General features: G+C 41.0%; 7 protein-coding genes and 2 non-coding genes across 11 annotated transcripts; 6 read left to right on the plus strand and 3 right to left on the minus strand.

Moving 5' to 3' along the window:
- The first annotated feature begins 26 nt into the window (after window positions 1-26).
- LOC6727045 (secernin-3) lies at window positions 27-1,920 on the plus strand. The gene is made up of 3 exons (XM_039294581.2): window positions 27-286; window positions 355-542; window positions 824-1,920. Exons 1-3 carry the CDS (start codon window positions 140-142, stop codon window positions 1,548-1,550), a joined length of 1,062 nt encoding a protein of 353 aa, XP_039150515.1. The 5' UTR covers window positions 27-139; the 3' UTR covers window positions 1,551-1,920.
- LOC6727046 (ELMO domain-containing protein 2) lies at window positions 1,723-3,467 on the minus strand. Its single transcript, XM_002102408.4, has 2 exons — window positions 2,997-3,467; window positions 1,723-2,891 (listed from the first exon to the last, which is right to left on the minus strand). The coding sequence occupies exons 1-2, from the start codon at window positions 3,244-3,246 to the stop codon at window positions 2,191-2,193; spliced, it is 951 nt and encodes a 316-aa protein (XP_002102444.1). The 5' UTR covers window positions 3,247-3,467; the 3' UTR covers window positions 1,723-2,190.
- Window positions 3,468-3,585: 118 nt separating this feature from the next.
- Window positions 3,586-4,811, plus strand: LOC27208822. Of its 3 annotated transcripts, none has more exons than XM_039294584.2 (5): window positions 3,586-3,699; window positions 3,872-3,954; window positions 4,101-4,272; window positions 4,328-4,499; window positions 4,564-4,811. In XM_039294584.2, exons 2-5 carry the CDS (start codon window positions 3,941-3,943, stop codon window positions 4,734-4,736), a joined length of 531 nt encoding a protein of 176 aa, XP_039150518.1. In that variant the 5' UTR covers window positions 3,586-3,699; window positions 3,872-3,940; the 3' UTR covers window positions 4,737-4,811. The 3 variants fall into 3 exon arrangements, with proteins under 3 accessions (XP_039150518.1, XP_039150517.1, XP_016033534.1); XM_039294583.2 differs by having other exon boundaries at window positions 3,589-3,699; window positions 3,872-4,040; XM_016184374.3 differs by having other exon boundaries at window positions 3,649-4,040.
- Window positions 4,812-4,945: 134 nt separating this feature from the next.
- LOC27209087 lies at window positions 4,946-6,516 on the plus strand. Its single transcript, XM_016184597.3, has 4 exons — window positions 4,946-5,171; window positions 5,235-5,287; window positions 5,775-5,963; window positions 6,018-6,516. The coding sequence occupies exons 1-4, from the start codon at window positions 5,129-5,131 to the stop codon at window positions 6,486-6,488; spliced, it is 756 nt and encodes a 251-aa protein (XP_016033535.1). The 5' UTR covers window positions 4,946-5,128; the 3' UTR covers window positions 6,489-6,516.
- Window positions 5,473-5,544, plus strand: Trnag-ucc. The gene has a single exon. It is a non-coding gene; the product is annotated as a tRNA-Gly (tRNA).
- Window positions 6,517-6,523: 7 nt separating the features above from the next.
- On the minus strand, window positions 6,524-6,595 carry Trnag-ucc. The gene has a single exon. It is a non-coding gene; the product is annotated as a tRNA-Gly (tRNA).
- A 70-nt stretch (window positions 6,596-6,665) lies between these two features.
- LOC6727048 lies at window positions 6,666-8,240 on the plus strand. Its single transcript, XM_002102409.3, has 3 exons — window positions 6,666-7,299; window positions 7,359-7,541; window positions 7,603-8,240. The coding sequence occupies exons 1-3, from the start codon at window positions 7,219-7,221 to the stop codon at window positions 8,077-8,079; spliced, it is 741 nt and encodes a 246-aa protein (XP_002102445.1). The 5' UTR covers window positions 6,666-7,218; the 3' UTR covers window positions 8,080-8,240.
- Window positions 8,241-11,822: 3,582 nt separating this feature from the next.
- Window positions 11,823-16,753, plus strand: LOC6727049 (pancreas transcription factor 1 subunit alpha). Its single transcript, XM_016176233.3, has 5 exons — window positions 11,823-12,122; window positions 12,644-13,021; window positions 13,086-13,251; window positions 13,405-13,549; window positions 16,261-16,753. Exons 2-5 carry the CDS (start codon window positions 12,831-12,833, stop codon window positions 16,512-16,514), a joined length of 756 nt encoding a protein of 251 aa, XP_016033536.1. The 5' UTR covers window positions 11,823-12,122; window positions 12,644-12,830; the 3' UTR covers window positions 16,515-16,753.
- Window positions 16,754-18,462: 1,709 nt separating this feature from the next.
- On the minus strand, window positions 18,463-19,165 carry LOC6727050. The gene is made up of 2 exons (XM_002102411.4): window positions 19,009-19,165; window positions 18,463-18,953 (listed from the first exon to the last, which is right to left on the minus strand). Exons 1-2 carry the CDS (start codon window positions 19,027-19,029, stop codon window positions 18,531-18,533), a joined length of 444 nt encoding a protein of 147 aa, XP_002102447.1. The 5' UTR covers window positions 19,030-19,165; the 3' UTR covers window positions 18,463-18,530.
- Between the last annotated feature and the right edge of the window lie 240 nt (window positions 19,166-19,405).

Genomic DNA, 19,405 nt, shown 5'->3' on the forward strand with positions numbered 1-19,405 from the left:
TGCCACGGTTCATTTTCACGACGTATATCGGTCAGTGTTGAATAACGTTTGAAGCTCAAACAGCTGTGGGAAAAATCAATTTTGCAACTCCCTCGCGCACTTCTGAAGAAACTTCTCCGCGAGAAAAGCACGGATAAAAATGACCAACGGCGACTGCTTTGTTGTTCTGCCCGAGAACTGTGCCGAAGGAACTTTGATCATCGGTCGCAATGCGGAGGACGAGAAAAACGTCAACGTTGCCTCGGAGGTTTGCTTCTACGATGCCACCGAAGTGCTTGAGGGGAAGGTAAAGCCAGACTCCTCCGAAAACGAAGCTCGATCAATGACTCACCACCCAAACACCTCCCATTTCAGACTGACGGTGGAGCTTCTGCCGAGACGGGCGGCGATGTGTTGCGTGTCATATTGCAAAAACCGCAGCCGGGTCTCTGGGGTGGGGACTTCGGGGCCAATGAACGCGGAGTGGCCCTAGGTCTCACCTGGGCGGCAGGTGAAAACGAGGCCAAGGACAGCGACAGCCTGCTGGGCACGGATATAGTGCGGTAAGTTCTCTTTCAAAATCTGCGTATCAACAAACTATGCACAGCAAAGCAAATTATTTGCACTTAATATTATTAACTTTAATCATTAAAAATTTATGTGCATATGAAGTCTATATAATGCAGAAAGTATGACATCCTCTCATGTCCTTTAGAGTTTATTAATGCTTGAAGATACTATTATTTCAACATGTTAATTACAAACGAATCAATCAGAAATTTAATGTTGTCGAGAAACTAATGCTTTTACAATTAATATAAATCATTTAATAACTTTTTTGTAGCTTGACTTTGGCTGTGGCCAAAGACGTGGACGATGCTGTAGACCGGATTGGAGCTTTGGTGGCCAGTCACGGTCACGACAACTCCAAACTGAACTTCATCGCTTGTGATGCAGCTGCTGCCTGGCTTGTGAGTTGCTCTGGCAAGGTGTGGGCCGCCGAGAAATTGGAGGCCAGCTTCTTGCGCTTGCCCTCCGGAGGACTGGCTGTGACCACTGTGGTGAACAAGTCAAGCGAGGGATTGGATGAAGCAGCCAGTTTTGCCGCTGCTCACGATGCAGAGGCCCAGGCCCCGGCAGAGGAATGGTGTGGTCCCAAGCCAGCTGGCGATGGAACATACACCCAGCACGACATGTTCGAGACGCTGCGATCCGCCAGTAATGCGAGCAGCTCGAGGGCAGCCACCGTGTCGGTGCTGTCGGTGAAGGGAATCTCGTGCCATTGGTTCACCGGCACGCCCAATGCCGCCGAGTCTGTGTTCAAGCCGTTCGTTTTTGCCCCGAATCCGAGGATCTCGCCGCTAACCCAAGTGCAGGCGGATGCGGACTTGACGTTGCTGCACAAGCTACACTCGCAACGCAAGCCGGCCGCCTTGGAGCACTTGCGCAGCTTGGAGCTCTCCTGCGTGGACGAGCTAAATAACTATTTCTCTCTGCAGGATCACGCCAGTGACGAGCTGGACGAACTGCTCAAGGACTGTGTCGAGGCGGAAGTCAAGTTCTATCGCTAGACCAACGAATACTATCTATATGGATACTCCAAAAACTAGCTTGCAAGCTCTATTGAGCATCGGGATTTGACTTGAGCATTCTTATGGCATTACCAAATAGGCTTTAGTCGTCAAAATATTTTCTTGTGCAATCTCTACTGATTTTATTTCGTTTAGTTTTTATGCTTTTGCGTGATATTTAAATTATTATTTATTCTGTCTCAGTGGGCAATCTCCGACTTGAATTTAAAGTATTATTATGTGACATTCCAGGCTTAGTTTAACGATTTACATACTTGCATTAAAATATATATGAATACATATACAAATATACATTATATATGGCTCTCAAATAAACGCATAAAATCTGCATTTATACAAAAATTAAAAATGGTATGTCGTATTTGGATACTTATCTTAGGATTCGTTTTTTTTGTATTACAAAATGATTTAGAAGCGAAATGAATTGATAATTTAAATTGAAAAATGACAAGTGTAAAGATAATTATTTTATTTAGCCGCACTCTAAACATGTATTTACAAAAATGGTCTAACCCTGATCCGATCCGATTCATTCAATTCCCATTTCGTCAGAGTTAGAAATTATTCAGATACAGCGAGATACAAATTCATTTTCACATTAATTGACCTATTCGTGTTTTTAGACGGATTCTACAACCAAATTGGTCTTAAAAATAGTGCTATCATTGTGCAAGGCCTCTAGTTTTGTAATTTCAAATGCCTGGTAAATCTCGCGGAAGTCCATAATGTTACGCGGGTCGCTCTCCATCCAAAAGCGGTCAAACTCGAAGAACAGATAGCAGTACAACTTGTGGAAATCCTCCACGGTGCTAAAGTCCTGCCTGTGCTGCACCACCAAATTGTAGAAGTGGGTTTTGGCGGCGCCCGTTTTCACTAGATTGAAGGCCATGGAGGTGAGGTTAATGCCCACAATGGCGTAGGTGTAACCCAGGGTGGGATGCATCGAGTGCAACAGCACATGTTTGGCGGCGTCGTTGTAGGCAGTGGCAAAGTAGAGCAGGTTCTCCAGCCCGAGCATGCCCATTCCCCGAAAGTCCGTCTTCGGATCGTCGCCCTGGAAGCCGATGTCCTGCCACTGTTTGGTCACGCGACCGGTGAGGGGCGTGTCTGGCATCAGCAGTTGCCACAATCGCAACAGCTTTTGCTCGTGGTCGAGGTTATCCGAGTCGTATTTCTCCGCCCGCAGCTGTTCCACCTGATGCATCAGTCTGCGATAGCCCCAGATACTCGTCACGCATGTGCCGAAGAGCCGGGCGAAGTCTGGGTGCACATTGTTCTTGATGCGTTTCGCCTGCATCACAATGCGAGCAGCGCGAGGAGCTGAAAATATTGGGTAATTTAATGATTAATAATATTTAACTTAGTGTAAAATTGTAATGATTGTGGTGCTTGGCCCACAGAGAATACACTATTCCTTGGACTAACCGAAATCCAGCAGCTCCGCGTCGCTCACATATGGCGCCGCCTCATCAAGGTCAAGTACAAGTCGTCGTATCTGCGGCCTTTTGGACAATGTGAGGGACCTTTCCACCTGGCTGGTCCGACTGGCTCCCGCTCTCGCTCCATAGCAAATCCTCTGGAGCTCCGAGAGCCTGGTGAAGGCGTGCAGGAACCACTTTATAAAGGGCCTTATATAGCTAAAAATAAAAGGCAGTATTCGATCGAGAATAAACATTTTACTAAGCGGCGAAGAGAACTATTGAGATTTCCCGATTTCGTTTGTTTGCACCCGGTTGCCAGGGCAACACATCAGGATTGGCTTTTGATCACAGCCTTAAGTTTCTATCTACTATATTGCACTTTTGAGAGTTTAGATAGCTTTTATGATTGACTCGCAACAATAACAAATCCAATGTATTATTAAAAAAACCAAACAGCTGATCAGGCAGTGTTGTAAATAGCGGAAATATGTGCGGCATTTGAGGTATTCTTGATAATATTCTAAAGCTTACTTTACTTTTAAAAGGCACGTTAATTATGTTGAGTTCTCTAATCGTTTTACATATAGTTCTATAATTGAAAATAGATTTTCGAAAATGAGGGAGTACCCCTTACATGCTTCTGCAACTTGGACTTAACATGCTGCTCAATAAACGGTCACACTGCTGTTAGTCCTAATTGTTTACTTGTAAGCAAACTCTTTATTTGCTCGTATTTATAATCAGAAATTTGACAGAATTGGACGGATTGATTAAAACTCCAATTACGTTCTTCGCCTCGATATTGATCATTTGTCGCCATAGCTCAAAACTTAATAGTTTTAACTTAAGAAATAACTAGTTACACATACGTTACCATAGGGAAAATGAAGCGAGTTGCAGTTGCAAAAGAATCAAATCAAAAAACATTGTCCTCCAAGAAGATCAAAAATGAGTTCTTCAAGGCAAGTACCGAAGAAAAAATAAAGATGTTGAGGGATAAAATGGATCTGGTTCTTCATAACCAAAAGAAAATGATATTGGTTTTGCGGTAAATTTGAATAAGTTTTCTGAAAAATTCTGGTATTTTTAAAAATTTTCCTGTTTCCAGCCAACTGACGACGGCTCAGCCAACTAATTCTCCAGGACCTCAAATACTTGCTATCAGTAGCATGATTTCTGCACCGGGAGGCTGGTCACCTCAACTATTCCCACTAAAGAACTTGGAACAAATAGAGACGATGGAGGAGGAAATGAATGATCCCATTAAAGCATCGATTTATGTATATAGAAACATTCCGCTTGACCATTCTTTATTAAGAATTTTCTATTAACTAGATCCAAACCATGCAAAACATTTTGAAACCCGGCGGTTCATCTCGTCCTGGAGGCCTCAAAAAACAATTTCATCTTATACTCGCCATAGACTTTTTGGTTGACTTCAATTTTGATGGCATCCACAATAAAATACCTCTGAAGAAGTTTGGAAATTTCAATAATGCTTTGTTTGGTAACATCTTTAGAGAACATACATAAATCACATCTTTTCCAAATTCGAATTCATTAAATTGCAGAAGCTCAAAAGCAGGAAGGATATTTTAGAGATGACTACATCGCTGAAATCAGACTGGCGTTCCGAGTTTACAAAAATCGCAGGCATAAAAGTGTATCAGATGCTCGAAAAAAAATTAAAGAAACCAAAGCCCGAGTTAAAATTGGAAGAGTTTTTGTATCCAGAATGAAATAAGGTTACCGATAACTATTTATACAAGCGAATTGATCGGTAAAAGGGTTGTGTGCAAATAAACAAATTTGTAAACAAGATCTTTTATTTGTTTATCAAGCTTACAGCGTGCAATTGCAATGTTACGATTGTACAACTAAGACTAAATGGGCGTTGCATATCTCAGATTATTTTAAAGTGCTCTATTAAGTTCGCTTCGTTGACGGTATCATCCAAAAACTCGCGTGCCCATGCGATTAGATTAGATGCCTATGTCTATGTGCTAGGTTTTTAAAGCTTCCACTGGAAATACATGTTGCCTAGTCGTAAACCTGTATCGCTCAGTTAGAGACCACCACTGGACGCGGCTGCTTCTATACTTTGCGGCTCGCTGGCTGACCGATAAGGCATTGAGAATGTGGATGGAAAACGGAAGACTCTGGGGAACGCTGCACGACGGTGAGTGTCTTGCATACAAATATATATCCACCATTTAAATTTCTGTATTTCTTGAATTTGCAGGCAAATTTGAGGTGCGCAGTGTCACTCACTCCGACCTGGAAGAGGCGCTAGATGTGAGTACGATTCCATGGGACTCCTATAATCTTGCCTATCAGTCATAAAAAGTTATTTCTGGGATTAAGACGATCAAGAACTAAGCTTAAAGTTCAAACTATTTGTATTGCTCGTATAGTGCAAACTTGATCATCGTTAATTCATCGCAAGCAGAAAACTAATGTTGTGCGTTTGGCTCAACGTGGCGTCGGTGGTGTAATGGTTAGCATAGTTGCCTTCCAAGCAGTTGACCCGGGTTCGATTCCCGGCCGACGCATTTCGCTTTTTGCATTTTTTTTTATTTTTCTACAGCAACTTATTTTTTTATTTTGTGAAATGAGAAACTAGCTAAGCTAACTTAAGATTTTAGGAGGGCAAACAAGCGAACATTTAATATATTTTCACAAAAATAAAATAGTAAAACCGACATAAAATCTAGTTCCGTAGCTCTTCAAGGTTTTTGCGAATTTATTTGTTTAGTTGTTTTTAAAATTGTGAATATTACAGGTTCTTGACGGCTCATTCTTTATTAACGAATCGGTGTGTGTTGCCTGTGAAATTAATTTGCCGGAAAACCGCCAAGCTCGTTTGGATTTGCGAGAGTTGTGCAGAAAAACCGCTCTGGATGGTGTCTCATTGTTGGTCAAAGAGGCGGATACTGGACGTGTGGTGTCCGTGTCGTTTAATAAAATTCAGGTAAAATTCGATTTTTATTTAAACAATATTAATCCCAATGGGTCGAAAACACAGTATGCACCACCACCTGGCGAGGATCACTTCTTTTTGAAATTCCGGAACGAGGAAGTTAAAAGTCCTCAGGCAAGGCGTCTAATGGACTTCATGATCGAAGTGGATGAAAGAATTGATGTGTGTGCCATGTTCAACATGGTGTGCTTCTGTGAACTGATGTTTCTGGCCACTTTACCGAGCCACGAGCGATTGGGATTGGGTCGATCGTTGTCCCAGTTCACAATTGAACTGACCAAGGAGCTGGCCGAAGGAAAGGGCCTGGAGGATATCGATGAAAAACTAAGATCACAACGCCCAGCTGCAGTCACCGCACTCTGGACCTCCAGTTTCTCTCAAAAAGTTGGAAAAGCCACAGACTTTAAAGTGATCAACACCGTTTCTTATTCGGAATTTGAGTACAATGGGCAGAGATTTGACGAGCGAATTAATCCAATTCACAAGTTTTGCGAACATGTCATCTATAAATTTTAAAATATAAAAGCACATTTTTGTAAAAAATTTAGATGTGCGTCGGCCGGGAATCGAACCCGGGTCAACTGCTTGGAAGGCAACTATGCTAACCATTACACCACCGACGCCACACGAGAGAGGTGAGCTGTTTTCTTTGTTGTGTGGTGGAGGTCCCGTACGTAATGTATCGTTTGATATGATTCGCTTATTATCGATAGTAGTTGCTATCGGTATGCGGTCACACTCAAAATTTCAGTTAAATTTGAATATTTTAGCGGGAAACCAAGTAAAGATAGTTATTTGTAACACTTGTTTTGAAATTAACAAATGAAATGTGAAATGTTGTTTATGTAGCAGAAAGTTTTCTGAAAAGGTTTTTATCTCAATGCAATTTGCAAGGTCCTGCAATTTCTTGTATTATTGCTTGTGCTTCATTATTTTTAAACGAATGTTGTTTGTTTTGTTAGTAAACTGGCAGTTGAAATTGGTAATCAATGCTATTCTTCAACTGCTGCAAATCATAGATCTTTGATACGTTGTATCTTCTAAAACTTCGCTACGAATATATTTTACGCTAAGGAAATTGCAATTTTTCGCATTAATATGCGGATTTATATATGGTATTCAGATATACGTATATTAAACAGCAAACAGTTCGTTGTACTAGATCATATTAGCAGTTCGAATAAATTAAACCTTAATCGGGCTAAAAAATTAAGCGAATATAGATTTATAGAAATTAATTAAGGCGATGAAGGACTGCATCGAAATTTTCGATGGGGAGTTTGAGGTCCTGCGTGTGACTCCACCGATTTATGATGAAGTTGAAGAGGTATGCAACCGTAAAGGGTTAAATATTTACGCCTATTCATAATATCCTGCTGATCTCAGTTGCTTGTGAACATTTCGATCAATTATGAGTTCGGATGTGTGATCGCAAAACTGAAAGACTCTCCATTGGCCATTGCCGAGCTACGTAATCTTATAAGACACATCATATCCCGAGGAATATCATTCGCTATACGACACGTGGAAAGTGGCAGAATTGTGGCTGCAATCGCTAATATCATATTTGTAGGTACCTATTGTATATTTGGCTTTAATCGTTTATATTTCATTAGTGCACCCAAACCAGAATACAAAGAGGAAAACTTTATACTACGACATTTGCGACCAGATCAGGAGTCCAAACATGATTAAGTATATGGAACTTTGGGATGCTATCGATGCGAGCTTTGATGTCAACGAGCACTGCCAGGTGGACAGCACGGGAGATGTGGAATACATGGCCACTTTGCCGGAGTTCAGACGACGTGGCCTGGGCCACATCCTATGCCAGCACTCCATCCAGTTCGCAAGTCTCTTGGCCCAGCGGAAGCTGCCGCTCGAGACACTCGCCCAGCTGCCTGAGGAGATGCGGATTGAAAGACCGCAGGCCATTGTCGCCATAACTACATCCCAATCCTCGCAAATAATGGGCAGACAATTGGGAATGAAAACTGTGCATAAGTGGCACTTTTCCGAGCTGATGTCCTTGTGCGGAGCAATGGCGGAGTCCAATGGCACAGCACAGGCCTGTGAATATGCAGAACTGCAAGTAGTAAAGATTTGATGGAAACCTAAAGCGCAATCTGACTAGATTCATAGATTACTTAGTAAAAAAAAGATAGTCACGCAAGAGTTCTTTAAAAACGGCATTTACTTTTTATAAATACAAAAAAAGTTTAAACCTCATTCTTATATTATTGGAAATTAAACTAAAATCCAGCGAAAGAAACACTTTTTAACAGTATAATTTCATTTGTTAAGCTTAATTAGGTGAGTCGCTATCATCTTAGGTATATTTTACACTGTATCAGCATTTTGGATGACGAGTTTCACCTTCTACGGGTAACACCAGGTTTATACGATGAAGCTGAAGAAGTGTGCATACGAATTCTAAAATTACCTGTAATTGTGATTTATTTATCCAGGAGTGCGGAATTTTTGTGATTTATTGCCAATCTGAAGGATTCGACAGAGACGATCAAAATACTCCGGACTTTAATAAGCCATACAGCTGTCCTGGCCATCGTTATAATTACTTGGTTATAGCAGCAGAACTACAAAATGATTCCCTTCACTTTAGTATTATGCCCCAGTTCAAAAGTCTTAAAATGGTTAGATTATAGAGATGAAGTACGTGGTCCTCAACGGAAGTTCCTAGTTGTAGACCTTTTTGGTACTTTGACCAGACATATCATTCATATCGGAAGCTAAAAAGAGTAAACTTTATCCTGAGATGTTCGCCCAACTGTCCAATAAGCTTATAGATCTGGTGTTATACATATACGATGGTCACATCCCTATTAAATGTGAATTATGATCGGTCCTCAAGGGGCTCATAGGTGGAAAAAATTGGAGTTAACAGCCTGGGTAGGTATTAAATTAATTTAAATTCATCTGAGCCAGTATTATTAAATATATTTTTAGTTTCTAAAAAACTAGTATTACCAGTGGTATATTGATGGATAATGAATAGGTAATTTTAATCCAAAAATCGCCTTGGTACATATATGTAAGCAGTTATCTGTTTTACAATCATCGTGCGAAAATGTTCACATGCTTATTTCAATACAATATATATATTACATATATTGAATATATATATAATAAATACAAATATATATGTATATATTTTCGTTGTTATCATACATGCTTCTAATCCATGAATATTAGCAAGTTTTCTCTGGAATCCCTTAAACGATTTAAATTTTTTTCAAGAGAATAAGTGGGCGCATTAAAAATACACTTGTTCCACTAAGGATTAAGGAAACACAGGCGATGTTTGGCTGTATTTCAGTTCCGTCAATCAAAAATGGTCTCATCCCATATGGGTCGTTAAAAATATAATTGAATAACTTTTCAGGACGTTTGAAAAGTTTTAATCCTTGCAGAATACACTCGGCGCTCAACACACCCCTTTCTAAATGTCTATTCCCAGTGCGCTGATGTCAATTTTTGCACTTTCGAACGAACTTTTCAAATGAGATTAAAATTTACACAATTCAGGACGCAGCGAGGCATGCACTCGAAGGGATTTCCCTGCGTTTCCCTAATGCCCGGTGTCAATACAGCGAATGGACTTGGACTGCAGGCCAGATTTGCTGTATGAGCAGTGTGATAAGCATTTCGATCCTACTTTGGCTTCACCTCAACAATGCACTGGGGTTTTTTAATTAGAATTCGAATAACAAAAAATGGAAAGTACCTCCAGCCAGCAGAGGAGAGGGGAGAGGCCAAGGGCAAATACCCTTGTGGCAGGGCAATTGCGTGTAATGATATCGCAGATCGCACAGAATATACAGGATATGGGTATATAGGGTTGTCCGCCAGAGAGGCGGTTACGCTTGATTGTGCTATATGACGTGTGCATAATTCGCCGAGTGCCGACCAGTTCGGTTAATTTCAGTTGGTTTTTAAATTACAGAGAGTATGTTTAATAATAATATAGAACCTGCTACAGCGGTTAAGAGTTGGAGAATTGGAATAACGAGTTCTGAAAACAATTAATACAACTTATTTAGGTACTACATTTTTCAAAACTGCTACAGTTTCATTATATAAGCTCTAATAACCAAAAATAAATCATAATGATTTGGAATTTTTTAAATTATTGTTCTTTTTTTATATTCTATAAATTTGCTTTAACATGCTGTGTGACTTAAGGTTTTAATTATACATCGCTGTATTTGTATGTTTTAATCATTTATTAATTATTGGAAACATTGTAGCGAGGGTTATGAAATATCGAAACTTTAAATGTAGTGAATTGGTAAAATAATGTGATTTTTTTAACGTGGCAATAATTTAACTATCGTGGCTGTGATCTGCCGTAAAAACCTCAAAGCTTTCAGCCCACAATTTACCACAGCGAGACAACTTGATAAAATTGAAAACTAATTTGTTTATACAGCTGCACAAAACGAGCAGCGCCGGCAACGATAACAACGCTGAAACAAAGGCGAAGGATTGGGGGTAGGCGGCCGGCTCCTGGCGAAGGCACAACAATTTGTTTATCATGGTAGCCTTAGTGAGGTTGTCTGATGATGAGGCAACAACAGACAGGACAGGCGCAGGAAAAAGGACAACAAACAAACAGAGTTTCACCGAGAAGCAGGACGAGGATGAGCACGGCAGCGCATCGGGGGATGGCAGCATACTCGGGGATACACAGAAAAAAAATAAATTAAAATGTTTGTTAAAAAGAAATGCGTTGAAAAGACACTTCATCTTAGTCTAAAAGACTGTTCAAAGCAACAGAGAACGCAACGGTTGGTTTCATCGACTATCAGATACCCGTTAATTACTCCAAGATCGCAGCTTTCATACGGACGGACAGATATACGGACAGACAGATGGACATACCGTGACCAACTCGTCTAAGGATCCTAATTAAGAGTACTAGATGAAGATTCCAAATAATTTAAAAAACATTATTTGAAAGAGCACAAAATATTATAAAACCTTTAAAATATATCAAAAAAAAATCCTATAAAATTTCAAAAACATTTTTGTATAATTTGATGTACATTTATTTCGTGGAGTGTATAATATTTTGACACCCTTGTCTCTCTTGAGCCCCGAAAAATATGCAGTACATAGTGCAATCGGCTTTTAATGGAGTTGTTTCGAAAAAAAAAGGCAAAGAGGAAATCCTAGACAGTGCAAATATTTGAATTTGTGCTCTGCTAATGCTTAAAAATTATGCTGGTTGACAAATTCCGCCGGCAGTTCCTTATGGGGCAAACTATTCAGTGTACTTTTTACCATATTTGCTGAGCTCCTCTTGGTTGAAACAAATCATTAATTAGACTTAGGAGTGGTACCAAGTAATCCAGGCCATGGGAACAGCGCACAAGCGTGATCCTTATTCCCGCACATCACTGCGGAACTTGTGCAGCTGCCGGCCCAACCCCTTTTGGTGCACCTCCGCCTCCCGGGGAAACACTTGTCTACTACATCAAACATCAACACCTTCCATTGTCAAGCACTTGGGCAATAATTCCGCTTAAACAGATAAACGAGCGCTCGAATCAAAAAACAATTGAATGCGCTCACAATGTGAATGTGGCATAGAGCACGGCCTGAAAATCAAAGTCTCCACCTCACCCCAGCCCCTGGACAAACTTAATAAGCTTATCACACCCCGAAATGCAACCCTGCGCGGCAAAAACTTTCAGCTCGCCGAGCTCTGTGATTGGTGGAAGCTTGGCAACTTCGGCGCCGCCCCTTTGGCTGTACCTTTTGATGTGGCACCGCCATTGCAGGATAGCACACTTCCACCCCTCGGCGCACCATTCTTATCAGACAGGTCCTGTGGAAGTTCCAGGCTCAGGCATTCGCTTCCCGGCAGTCAGAGAGTTCGCAACACGGCGCGTTTCGATGTCAGAGTGCGCGGTACGGTTGCATCTATAAGGATTACTGGGGTGTTGGCCACTGGGAAATTCATATATTATAGTTGGTTCGCGAGTGCGGAGTGTTTACTGCTTAGGTGATGTGCAATTCGAAAGTTTACTGTAGTGAACCATTTCGTAGAAGTTGAGAGATCTTAGGATTTATTGGAAACAAGTCTAGTCAGAGGATTATAACTCCTGAAAACTCCTGAGGCTTTAGGTAAGTTACAAAATGAAGAACTGGCTTTAAAAACATGTTAGAATTATAACATTTTTAATGGAAATTTATCGTTTTTGTGATAATAAATTAATAAATATAAAAACACATTGGAATACACAATAAAAGCGGAAAAAAAAGAGTATCAGTTTTAAATTTATCTCAATAAGCTATTGAACAGAACTTTGGCTATTAATCTGTTTTATGATTTTAAACCCTTTATAAGAATTGCAGCTTTATTTAAATATATTTATTGAAACTTATAGGATTTTGGTAATCTGCCTGTAATCTGAAATTGTAGCACATCATTTATATCTTATCTTCGTTTATTATGTTTACCACTTCGATAGTAAATTAGATTCATATCCATGTAAATGATACATTTTATATCTATTAGCCACAAAATCCTTATCTATCTTATCTAATCAAAAGTGTGTTGAACATGTTTATTACCGATATATCAGCAACTGAATAAGTTCAGCAAGAGGAAGTAACACCCCGAAATATTAAATACTCTTTCACAGAGAGGCAAAAGTCAAGGACGAAGAACACGCGTTTCACTTGTTCAGCCTGCTACACCCCCTCCAGAATCACGAACCTTGTGGCACGTGCTGGTCACGCGTCGCCAATCAGCGGATCGGAAGTGTTAGCTTTACCGTTATGCACTTAGCTGGCAATTAGGCAGACAAACAGAAGCGCAACAGATTTACCATGTTTTCCATGGACAATTTCGACTTGGAGGCCACGATGGCGCGCCACTTCTTCGAGGGATCGCAGGCCACCAACGCCTCCACCTCCAGCTCCGACTACTTTTTCGGGGACGAGCACAGCTCGGAGAGCGATGACGAGGACGATGCCTATAGCAGTGGGTTCAACAGCGACCAGGAGAACACCGAGAAGACGTAAGTTTGGGGTTAATTTGCGTCCTCGAGCCTCACTAATCCACTCCAGCTTCTCCCCATTCAGCCGGAGGAGCCACAAGCCCCGGCGCTTGAAGTGCGCCTCCCAAATGGCCCAGCAGCGGCAGGCGGCCAATCTCCGCGAGCGCCGCCGGATGCAGAGCATCAACGAGGCGTTCGAGGGTCTGCGCACCCACATTCCCACGCTGCCCTACGAGAAGCGACTAAGCAAGGTACCATATATAGTACATTCCTATAATCTTATATTCCTGATATGGAACATCAGAAGTTGTTGTTTTATTCATAGTCTTATAACTTATCACAATGCATAGGTCTATAGACTTTAATATCTCAAGCGTAACCACTTAAATTCGGGTTCTCCGCAGGTGGACACCCTCAAGCTGGCCATAAGCTACATAACCTTCCTCAGCGAGATGGTCAAGAAGGACAAGAACGGCAACGAGCCGGGCCTAAGTCTGCAGCGTAACTACCAGAAGGAGCCGCCCAAGAAAATTATCCTCAAGGATCGCAGTGAGTTGTCAATCAATCAAATGCCATGTAGCGTTTAGGTGGGCGGATGGTCAGCGGACCTGGTACACATTTAATAACATAATTCATCCGGGGCACTGGCCTCATTCAAAGGTTATCGCTGGAATGGTAGCGAGTCGCGATGAATGGGACTCCTGAACGGGGGATGCTGGGCTGCATCCTGCCAACGATTTTGGGTCTGCCGTGTCTGCCTAAGTGTAACTAATTAGAATTTTCACACTTTTCGCGCGGGGTTCTGGGTTCGCATTGCGGGCTTTGCGTGACTGCCAGTCGAGGAAAATTGTTTTGCTCATTGCCGTCGCATCGATCATCGAGGATGTGAGAGTACGGATGCGGATGTGGCACCCTGGATACAATGGCCTGGATTAGGGTGTTCCTGCTCATAAAAGTTGCTTTGGTCACGGTTTTTTGGTTAATAATTTTCCTATTCAAAATGTATGACACTGCAGCCAGCGGTGAGATCCTGGGCTTTGCGATCCTTGGAAGGCATCTGCATAGCTAATAGACAGACCACTTGGAAAACCGAAAGGGTGTCGATTTGGGGTTTTGGGGTGAGAAAGGGGTGACGTTGCTTATTGAGTGTTATGTATAGTCCTTAAAAAATGTCACTGTTTTTTTTAAACAATTTTTTTTTATTCATCCATGTCACAACATGAATTTGAACTGGTTAAAGTTGAATTCGAACTGGTTTTAGAATGCAGAGAAGCCCATCAGTAAGGTGATTTGTATTACAAATTACAGCTATGGGAATTCAAATATATGGGATAATTTAAATGGGGTGAAGTGTTATCTGTTTTCTAAATTATGGTACTTAAAAAGATGATACCATATAGTCTCTAGACCCTTCAGGTGCTGCATGATATGATAATAAATCCTAAAAGTTTCTCCCAAGTCACATAGTTGGTTTAAGTTCCTTAAAAATGGTTAGATTAACTAGTAAACAGTCTTATGGTTATATTTATTATTACCTCCTACCCTCATTTATCAGTATTTTCGATTTGATCCTGACAAAATGAACATGCAAGCTCTGATGTGTAATTTGTGTCTACCTGATAAAGTGCCGCATGCACACCATTCCACACCATGCCATATACCATATACCATACACCATACACCTTGCCCGATTCCAGCTCCTCAACCCCCTGACAAGGGGAGTCAGTCCAATCGGGGGTGGGCGGGACCCAGTCGATCCGAGCCGAACCAAATAGTAACAATAAGAGTAACAACAATGCCCAATCGACATAATCATAGCGTGGGAAATTCGTTACACTCCAGCAGATGGCGCTGTCGGCGTCCCCCTTAAAGGCCAAATGGAGGGCGACCGGGTCAGGAGGGGGAAGCGGGGAGATGGCCATGCTGATGGCGAAAGCGTTTTCATGCTTAACGGGCATTAAAAATGTTGCAGAAAAACACAGAGAGACAGAAAGAAATCCAACGAAAGTTTTGCGGGCATGGGGAGAAGGCACCACAACGCCATCTCCACGATACGCCCACTTAAATGGCTGGCAGGAGGCGGAGGAGGACGAGGAGTTGGGCATTTTCGCCACGCGCCTGGCATATGTTCACACCAACTTGCAAAGATGCGGAAACTGCGCCGGAAGTGGCCGGGGCATGCATATTTGAGCAACACCCGCATGCGGCACTCGAAAACAGCGAGAGCTACAAATTGCCCGACTGGGTGGTATGTTGGTTCTGATTGGATGTGGTCGCAGGAGCAGGAGCAGGAGGAGGGTGGCGGATAAGGATTCCGGCTAGGTCTGCGCTGTGAGTTTATTTGTCCAAGGCAAATGGCGGGGCGCAGCGGGGTGGCAGCTGCAACAACAAGCGGGGCAAACCCAGGAATCAACCCTTTTCCGTATATTTGTTTGCCCAGCGTCGACGATGGACCCGTAATGCGGTCGCTAATGGCATTTGCTCAGTTTTTGGCAACAGTTTTAATTGTTTGGGCGGCGCTTGACTTTCAAAAGGGGAGTGCTTGCAGTTTGTGGACCACTGATAACATTGATAATAGCTATAAGTTGAAAATGGCCATAGCAACAGCAAAAACAATAGCAATTTGATCTTATGAGTTGATTTAAAGGCATTGAATTAGTGCTGAAGTGCTGAAAAGATAGCAATTAAATTTGAATAACTTAGTTCGAGTATCGTAATACCATCTTAATGGGGCATGTTTTGGTTTCCAAAGTCTAATTGCTTATCCTTCGTAGGCATAACTCACATTCAGAAAAATTGAGAACGAAAAATAACGAGATAGTTTGTGATTAGCATACTAAGTGGCATAGTTATTCTCGTGAGAATGAGAAGAAACGCTCTTGATTTCGAGACGAAAACGATCTCAATGTTAATATTTTCAGACGTGAGAGGAAGGCTGAAAAAATGAAAGAGAGACACTAACGGGATGAGAGAGAATCTGCGAATGATTCAATCTCGATCTGAGTATGCTAAGCATGATTCGATCTTGGCTAGATTTTGAGATCGAAATTCTCAAATCAAGATCGTTGAGAACGGTTTCTGCTCTAAGTGTACGAACTGCTGCCTAAAAAGAATAAGAAAAACCCAACTATGGAGCTGCAAACATTTAAAAGATACAAAAACTGGGATTCTAAACTATTCATTTGTGATTTTTTGCCTATTTTTATACGTATTCGATAGAGCGCAATGTTTGCTAACCACGATTTACCTACCAATTGCAGCTGGCGGCGTGGCGCACTCGTTGTCCTGGTACCGCAAGGGTGACCGATATCCGGGCAGTAAGCTCTACGCCAGGACCTGGACACCGGAGGATCCACGGGGACCCCACTCGCAGCCCCTGCCGCTGTACAACAACAGCAACTCGAATCAGAATCAAAACAGCAACCAGAGCAGCGACGACTTCAGCGGAAGTGGAGCGGATATGTCGGATCCTGGAGCTGCGGCCAGCATCTTCAGCAGCGGCAGTGGCATGTGAGTCTCGCAGGACTCGCCGCTGGCGTGGCAAAGTCCTGAAACGAGTCACAGAGATTGAGATTCAGTGGAAATCCTACTAGTCAAGCCTTGCTAGTCCTGGCATCTAACACATATTAACCAACTTAATAATTATATGAAGAAAACATGTTCTGTGGTATTTAATTGCTCTAAGTTCGCTAATATCTAAATGTTATACATAGTGGTTTAGTTTAAATCGAATAAACATTTCACACAAATCTACCCAATCTACTCCAACTAAATCTAATTGCAGTTCAAGCGCCGAGGGCAAAAGGAACAATTTGAGGATAAATTATATAGTTATCAGCACGAGTGTGCATCGAACACCTGGTCCTGCTTGTCCTGGTTGTCCTCGTGGCCTCTGCACCCCGCGATTCCCGATATCATTAAAAAAAAGAGGGACAAACGCCGAACAGACAAATATCACAAAGTACAAGTGCAGTTTATTCTTGCCCGTGGGGGTGGGTAAAAGCAGTACACTCAGAAAAAGTACTATATTATTGTTTAACTTCAGCAAAAAAAATTAACTTTGCCAAATTTAAGTTTCCTTATCAGTATTTCAATACAAATATAATTGTATTTTACGATAAAAGTGCTTATAAAAGTCTCTGAAAAATATATATATTTTGCACACATATAAGAGGACTACAACATATTCCTATTTATATTTTACTTACTATTAGTTTTTTTTTCGTGCCCTATTTTTTCAAATATTCTAGTATATTTTCCATTGTTCAATATTTTTTTTAAGTGTACTCTGCAGTTTACAGGGCACTGCGACTAGAAAATTATTTCCGGTCTTTTGACATGCATGCCCACACGCCGAACGGAATTTCGTTAAAAAATGGGAAATTATTATTTTTAAGCGTTTACTTGGCGGTGCGAGCGTGCCATTTAAAACATCATTACGACTGTCAAATGTTCGCGACGGGCAGATGTTGTCCGTTTGGCCGAGCAATCGAGATGTTTATCTGCAATTAGGATTAGCTCGTGGCAGGGGTGTTTCAGTGATGACGTGATTGAACCTGCGATTGGGAGTCGATCATCCGAGTTGATATGTCAATTCGATCGTATGTAAATGTATGCCCTCCGTTTGGATTGTTGTGGTCAGAGATTTAATTTACCGTCGGCGGCGACAGCTGTGTCGCGTTATCAAAATCTGATAAGTTGCTCACAAGGGGTGAGTGGCCACAACAAATGTCACCATGATGCTGAATCGGGCTTTAAAGATAAGCAATATAGTTATGACTTTATTAGTAAACAATATGAATGGATAGAGATTTAAAAAAGCACGTGCAAAAACGTGAAAGCTTCTAAAGTCTTAAAAGTGTGAATCTAAAAATATCTTCGAAAATTCCTAGAATTATCCGATTCAGTTATGTACCTGAGAAATTGAAAATCAAGCCATGCTGTCATGAACCACAACACTTATTTTAGCTCACTTTAACTGATTGATTTATCATATTGGGTACTTTTTATTCTTTTCATAAGGAACTAATGCAATTAAAAAGTATGTAACAGGTGTCAACGTGCAGTTTTTTGCTTTGAAAAGCTGATACTTAGCTATGATGATTCAACTAACCCTAAACTTGTCGACCACAAACCGATCAAAGCTGCTATTCTCAACTAAAAAACACTTTTTTTTTAATAATTTCGACCAAGCCCACTCAGCCTTCGTAAAACTCGGTTCTGCAATAAATATTTAAATATTCTGAATAATAGAACTTTTTCGTCAGAAAGGCGTGACGGAAGTGAGCAACCTCGGAAACAGTCGCATTCCTTCTGCCGTATCTGCAACTCGTTTATTATTATCTAATATTTATTTGCTCTAATATATTGTGACCATATCAACATTTTCTAAAAGCAATTACTAATATGAAATAAATTTATGCGCTTTTTTATCAACATATCATTTATTAAAGTATGTTGAAAAGTCAAAAACGATAGTTTAAAAATGTTTGTGTTTTTAATATCATATAATATCATGTTTCTTCTTTACTTATCCTAGTTGCTTATGTTTAAGATTCATCCGAGTTTTTGTGATAGATTCCTTGAAGTCGCTAAAGGACTCGGCCACCTCACTGAGACATTCCGCCTGGATATTTTTAAGGCAGAGGCAGATGGAAATGGGATCACCATTGTTTAATCGATAACATAGGCGCTGTTCCAGATGGGGGGGCAATCCCAGTCGGGCCAGGACCTTAAAGTCGCAGGACTCGTACTTCGGGTGCCCCCCAAGAAACTCGGCGCACTTCTCATAGACGTCCACGCACTGCATGGACTTCTTTTCGCTCATCATGAAGTGCCTTAGGACCTTTCGGGCCTCCGCGTCATCCAGGATTCTTCCGACACTGTTCGATAGCGCGTATATCCTTTCCGCCTCGCACAGTTTCATGTTCTCCATTAGTTCCGCATAACTTTGCTGTAGTTTTGTAATAGTTTTATTTATTTAATTTATCAAAGATTTGTTAGCGAACCTTTTCCAAACTGGGTGCCATGCTTGAGTATTTCAACAGCAATAATTTCAAAATAAAAACAGTGGAAGTGTATGGTCTGCCCCTTTTATAGTCTCGGTGCTCTCTCTGCTTACTAAGTTTTCGGACCTTTATCTTTTATAACTCATAATTTTTTCGGAGCAATAAACTGTTTACTTAAATTGAATCATCAAATCATAGTATGATCATCTGTTTTAGAATTACAAAAATGTGTGATTATTGTTTTTAAAGAAGTTCCAAGTATTTTATTTTGTTTTCAATAATATAGAAATTAAGGCATATTTAAAGGAAAATAAATCTAAATAAAAAAGAGCTTACAAACAAACTTAAATGGAGCTACTTCCTTATAATTCTTTCTATTTATTGTATGATTTCATTT

The sequence above is a fragment of the Drosophila simulans genome, chromosome 3R (assembly GCF_016746395.2).
Source record: "Drosophila simulans strain w501 chromosome 3R, Prin_Dsim_3.1, whole genome shotgun sequence".
NCBI classification, from domain to species: Eukaryota; Metazoa; Arthropoda; class Insecta; order Diptera; family Drosophilidae; genus Drosophila; species Drosophila simulans.

What these genes read in the sequence shown, in the direction of transcription:
- LOC6727045 (XM_039294581.2), top strand. Translation starts at nt 140, where the DNA reads ATGACCAACGGCGACTGCTTTGTTGTTCTGCCCGAGAACTGTGCCGAA. An exon ending in CCGAAGTGCTTGAGGGGAAG is followed by an intron (nt 287 to 354) that starts GTAAAGCCAGAC and finishes CTCCCATTTCAG; the next exon opens with ACTGACGGTGGAGCTTCTGC. An exon ending in CTGGGCACGGATATAGTGCG is followed by an intron (nt 543 to 823) that starts GTAAGTTCTCTT and finishes ACTTTTTTGTAG; the next exon opens with CTTGACTTTGGCTGTGGCCA.
- LOC6727046 (XM_002102408.4), bottom strand. Translation starts at nt 3,246, where the DNA reads ATGTTTATTCTCGATCGAATACTGCCTTTTATTTTTAGCTATATAAGG. An exon ending in CGCGGAGCTGCTGGATTTCG is followed by an intron (nt 2,892 to 2,996) that starts GTTAGTCCAAGG and finishes CAATATTTTCAG; the next exon opens with CTCCTCGCGCTGCTCGCATT.
- LOC27208822 (XM_039294583.2), top strand. Translation starts at nt 3,877, where the DNA reads ATGAAGCGAGTTGCAGTTGCAAAAGAATCAAATCAAAAAACATTGTCC. An exon ending in AAAATGATATTGGTTTTGCG is followed by an intron (nt 4,041 to 4,100) that starts GTAAATTTGAAT and finishes TCCTGTTTCCAG; the next exon opens with CCAACTGACGACGGCTCAGC. An exon ending in TTTCAATAATGCTTTGTTTG is followed by an intron (nt 4,500 to 4,563) that starts GTAACATCTTTA and finishes ATTAAATTGCAG; the next exon opens with AAGCTCAAAAGCAGGAAGGA.
- LOC27209087 (XM_016184597.3), top strand. Translation starts at nt 5,129, where the DNA reads ATGTGGATGGAAAACGGAAGACTCTGGGGAACGCTGCACGACG. An exon ending in CTGGGGAACGCTGCACGACG is followed by an intron (nt 5,172 to 5,234) that starts GTGAGTGTCTTG and finishes TTGAATTTGCAG; the next exon opens with GCAAATTTGAGGTGCGCAGT. An exon ending in TGTCGTTTAATAAAATTCAG is followed by an intron (nt 5,964 to 6,017) that starts GTAAAATTCGAT and finishes TCGAAAACACAG; the next exon opens with TATGCACCACCACCTGGCGA.
- LOC6727048 (XM_002102409.3), top strand. Translation starts at nt 7,219, where the DNA reads ATGAAGGACTGCATCGAAATTTTCGATGGGGAGTTTGAGGTCCTGCGT. An exon ending in TTTATGATGAAGTTGAAGAG is followed by an intron (nt 7,300 to 7,358) that starts GTATGCAACCGT and finishes TGCTGATCTCAG; the next exon opens with TTGCTTGTGAACATTTCGAT. An exon ending in CAATCGCTAATATCATATTT is followed by an intron (nt 7,542 to 7,602) that starts GTAGGTACCTAT and finishes CACCCAAACCAG; the next exon opens with AATACAAAGAGGAAAACTTT.
- LOC6727049 (XM_016176233.3), top strand. Translation starts at nt 12,831, where the DNA reads ATGTTTTCCATGGACAATTTCGACTTGGAGGCCACGATGGCGCGCCAC. An exon ending in ACGAGAAGCGACTAAGCAAG is followed by an intron (nt 13,252 to 13,404) that starts GTACCATATATA and finishes GGTTCTCCGCAG; the next exon opens with GTGGACACCCTCAAGCTGGC. An exon ending in AATTATCCTCAAGGATCGCA is followed by an intron (nt 13,550 to 16,260) that starts GTGAGTTGTCAA and finishes TACCAATTGCAG; the next exon opens with CTGGCGGCGTGGCGCACTCG.
- LOC6727050 (XM_002102411.4), bottom strand. Translation starts at nt 19,029, where the DNA reads ATGGCACCCAGTTTGGAAAAG. An exon ending in TGGCACCCAGTTTGGAAAAG is followed by an intron (nt 18,954 to 19,008) that starts GTTCGCTAACAA and finishes ACAAAACTACAG; the next exon opens with CAAAGTTATGCGGAACTAAT.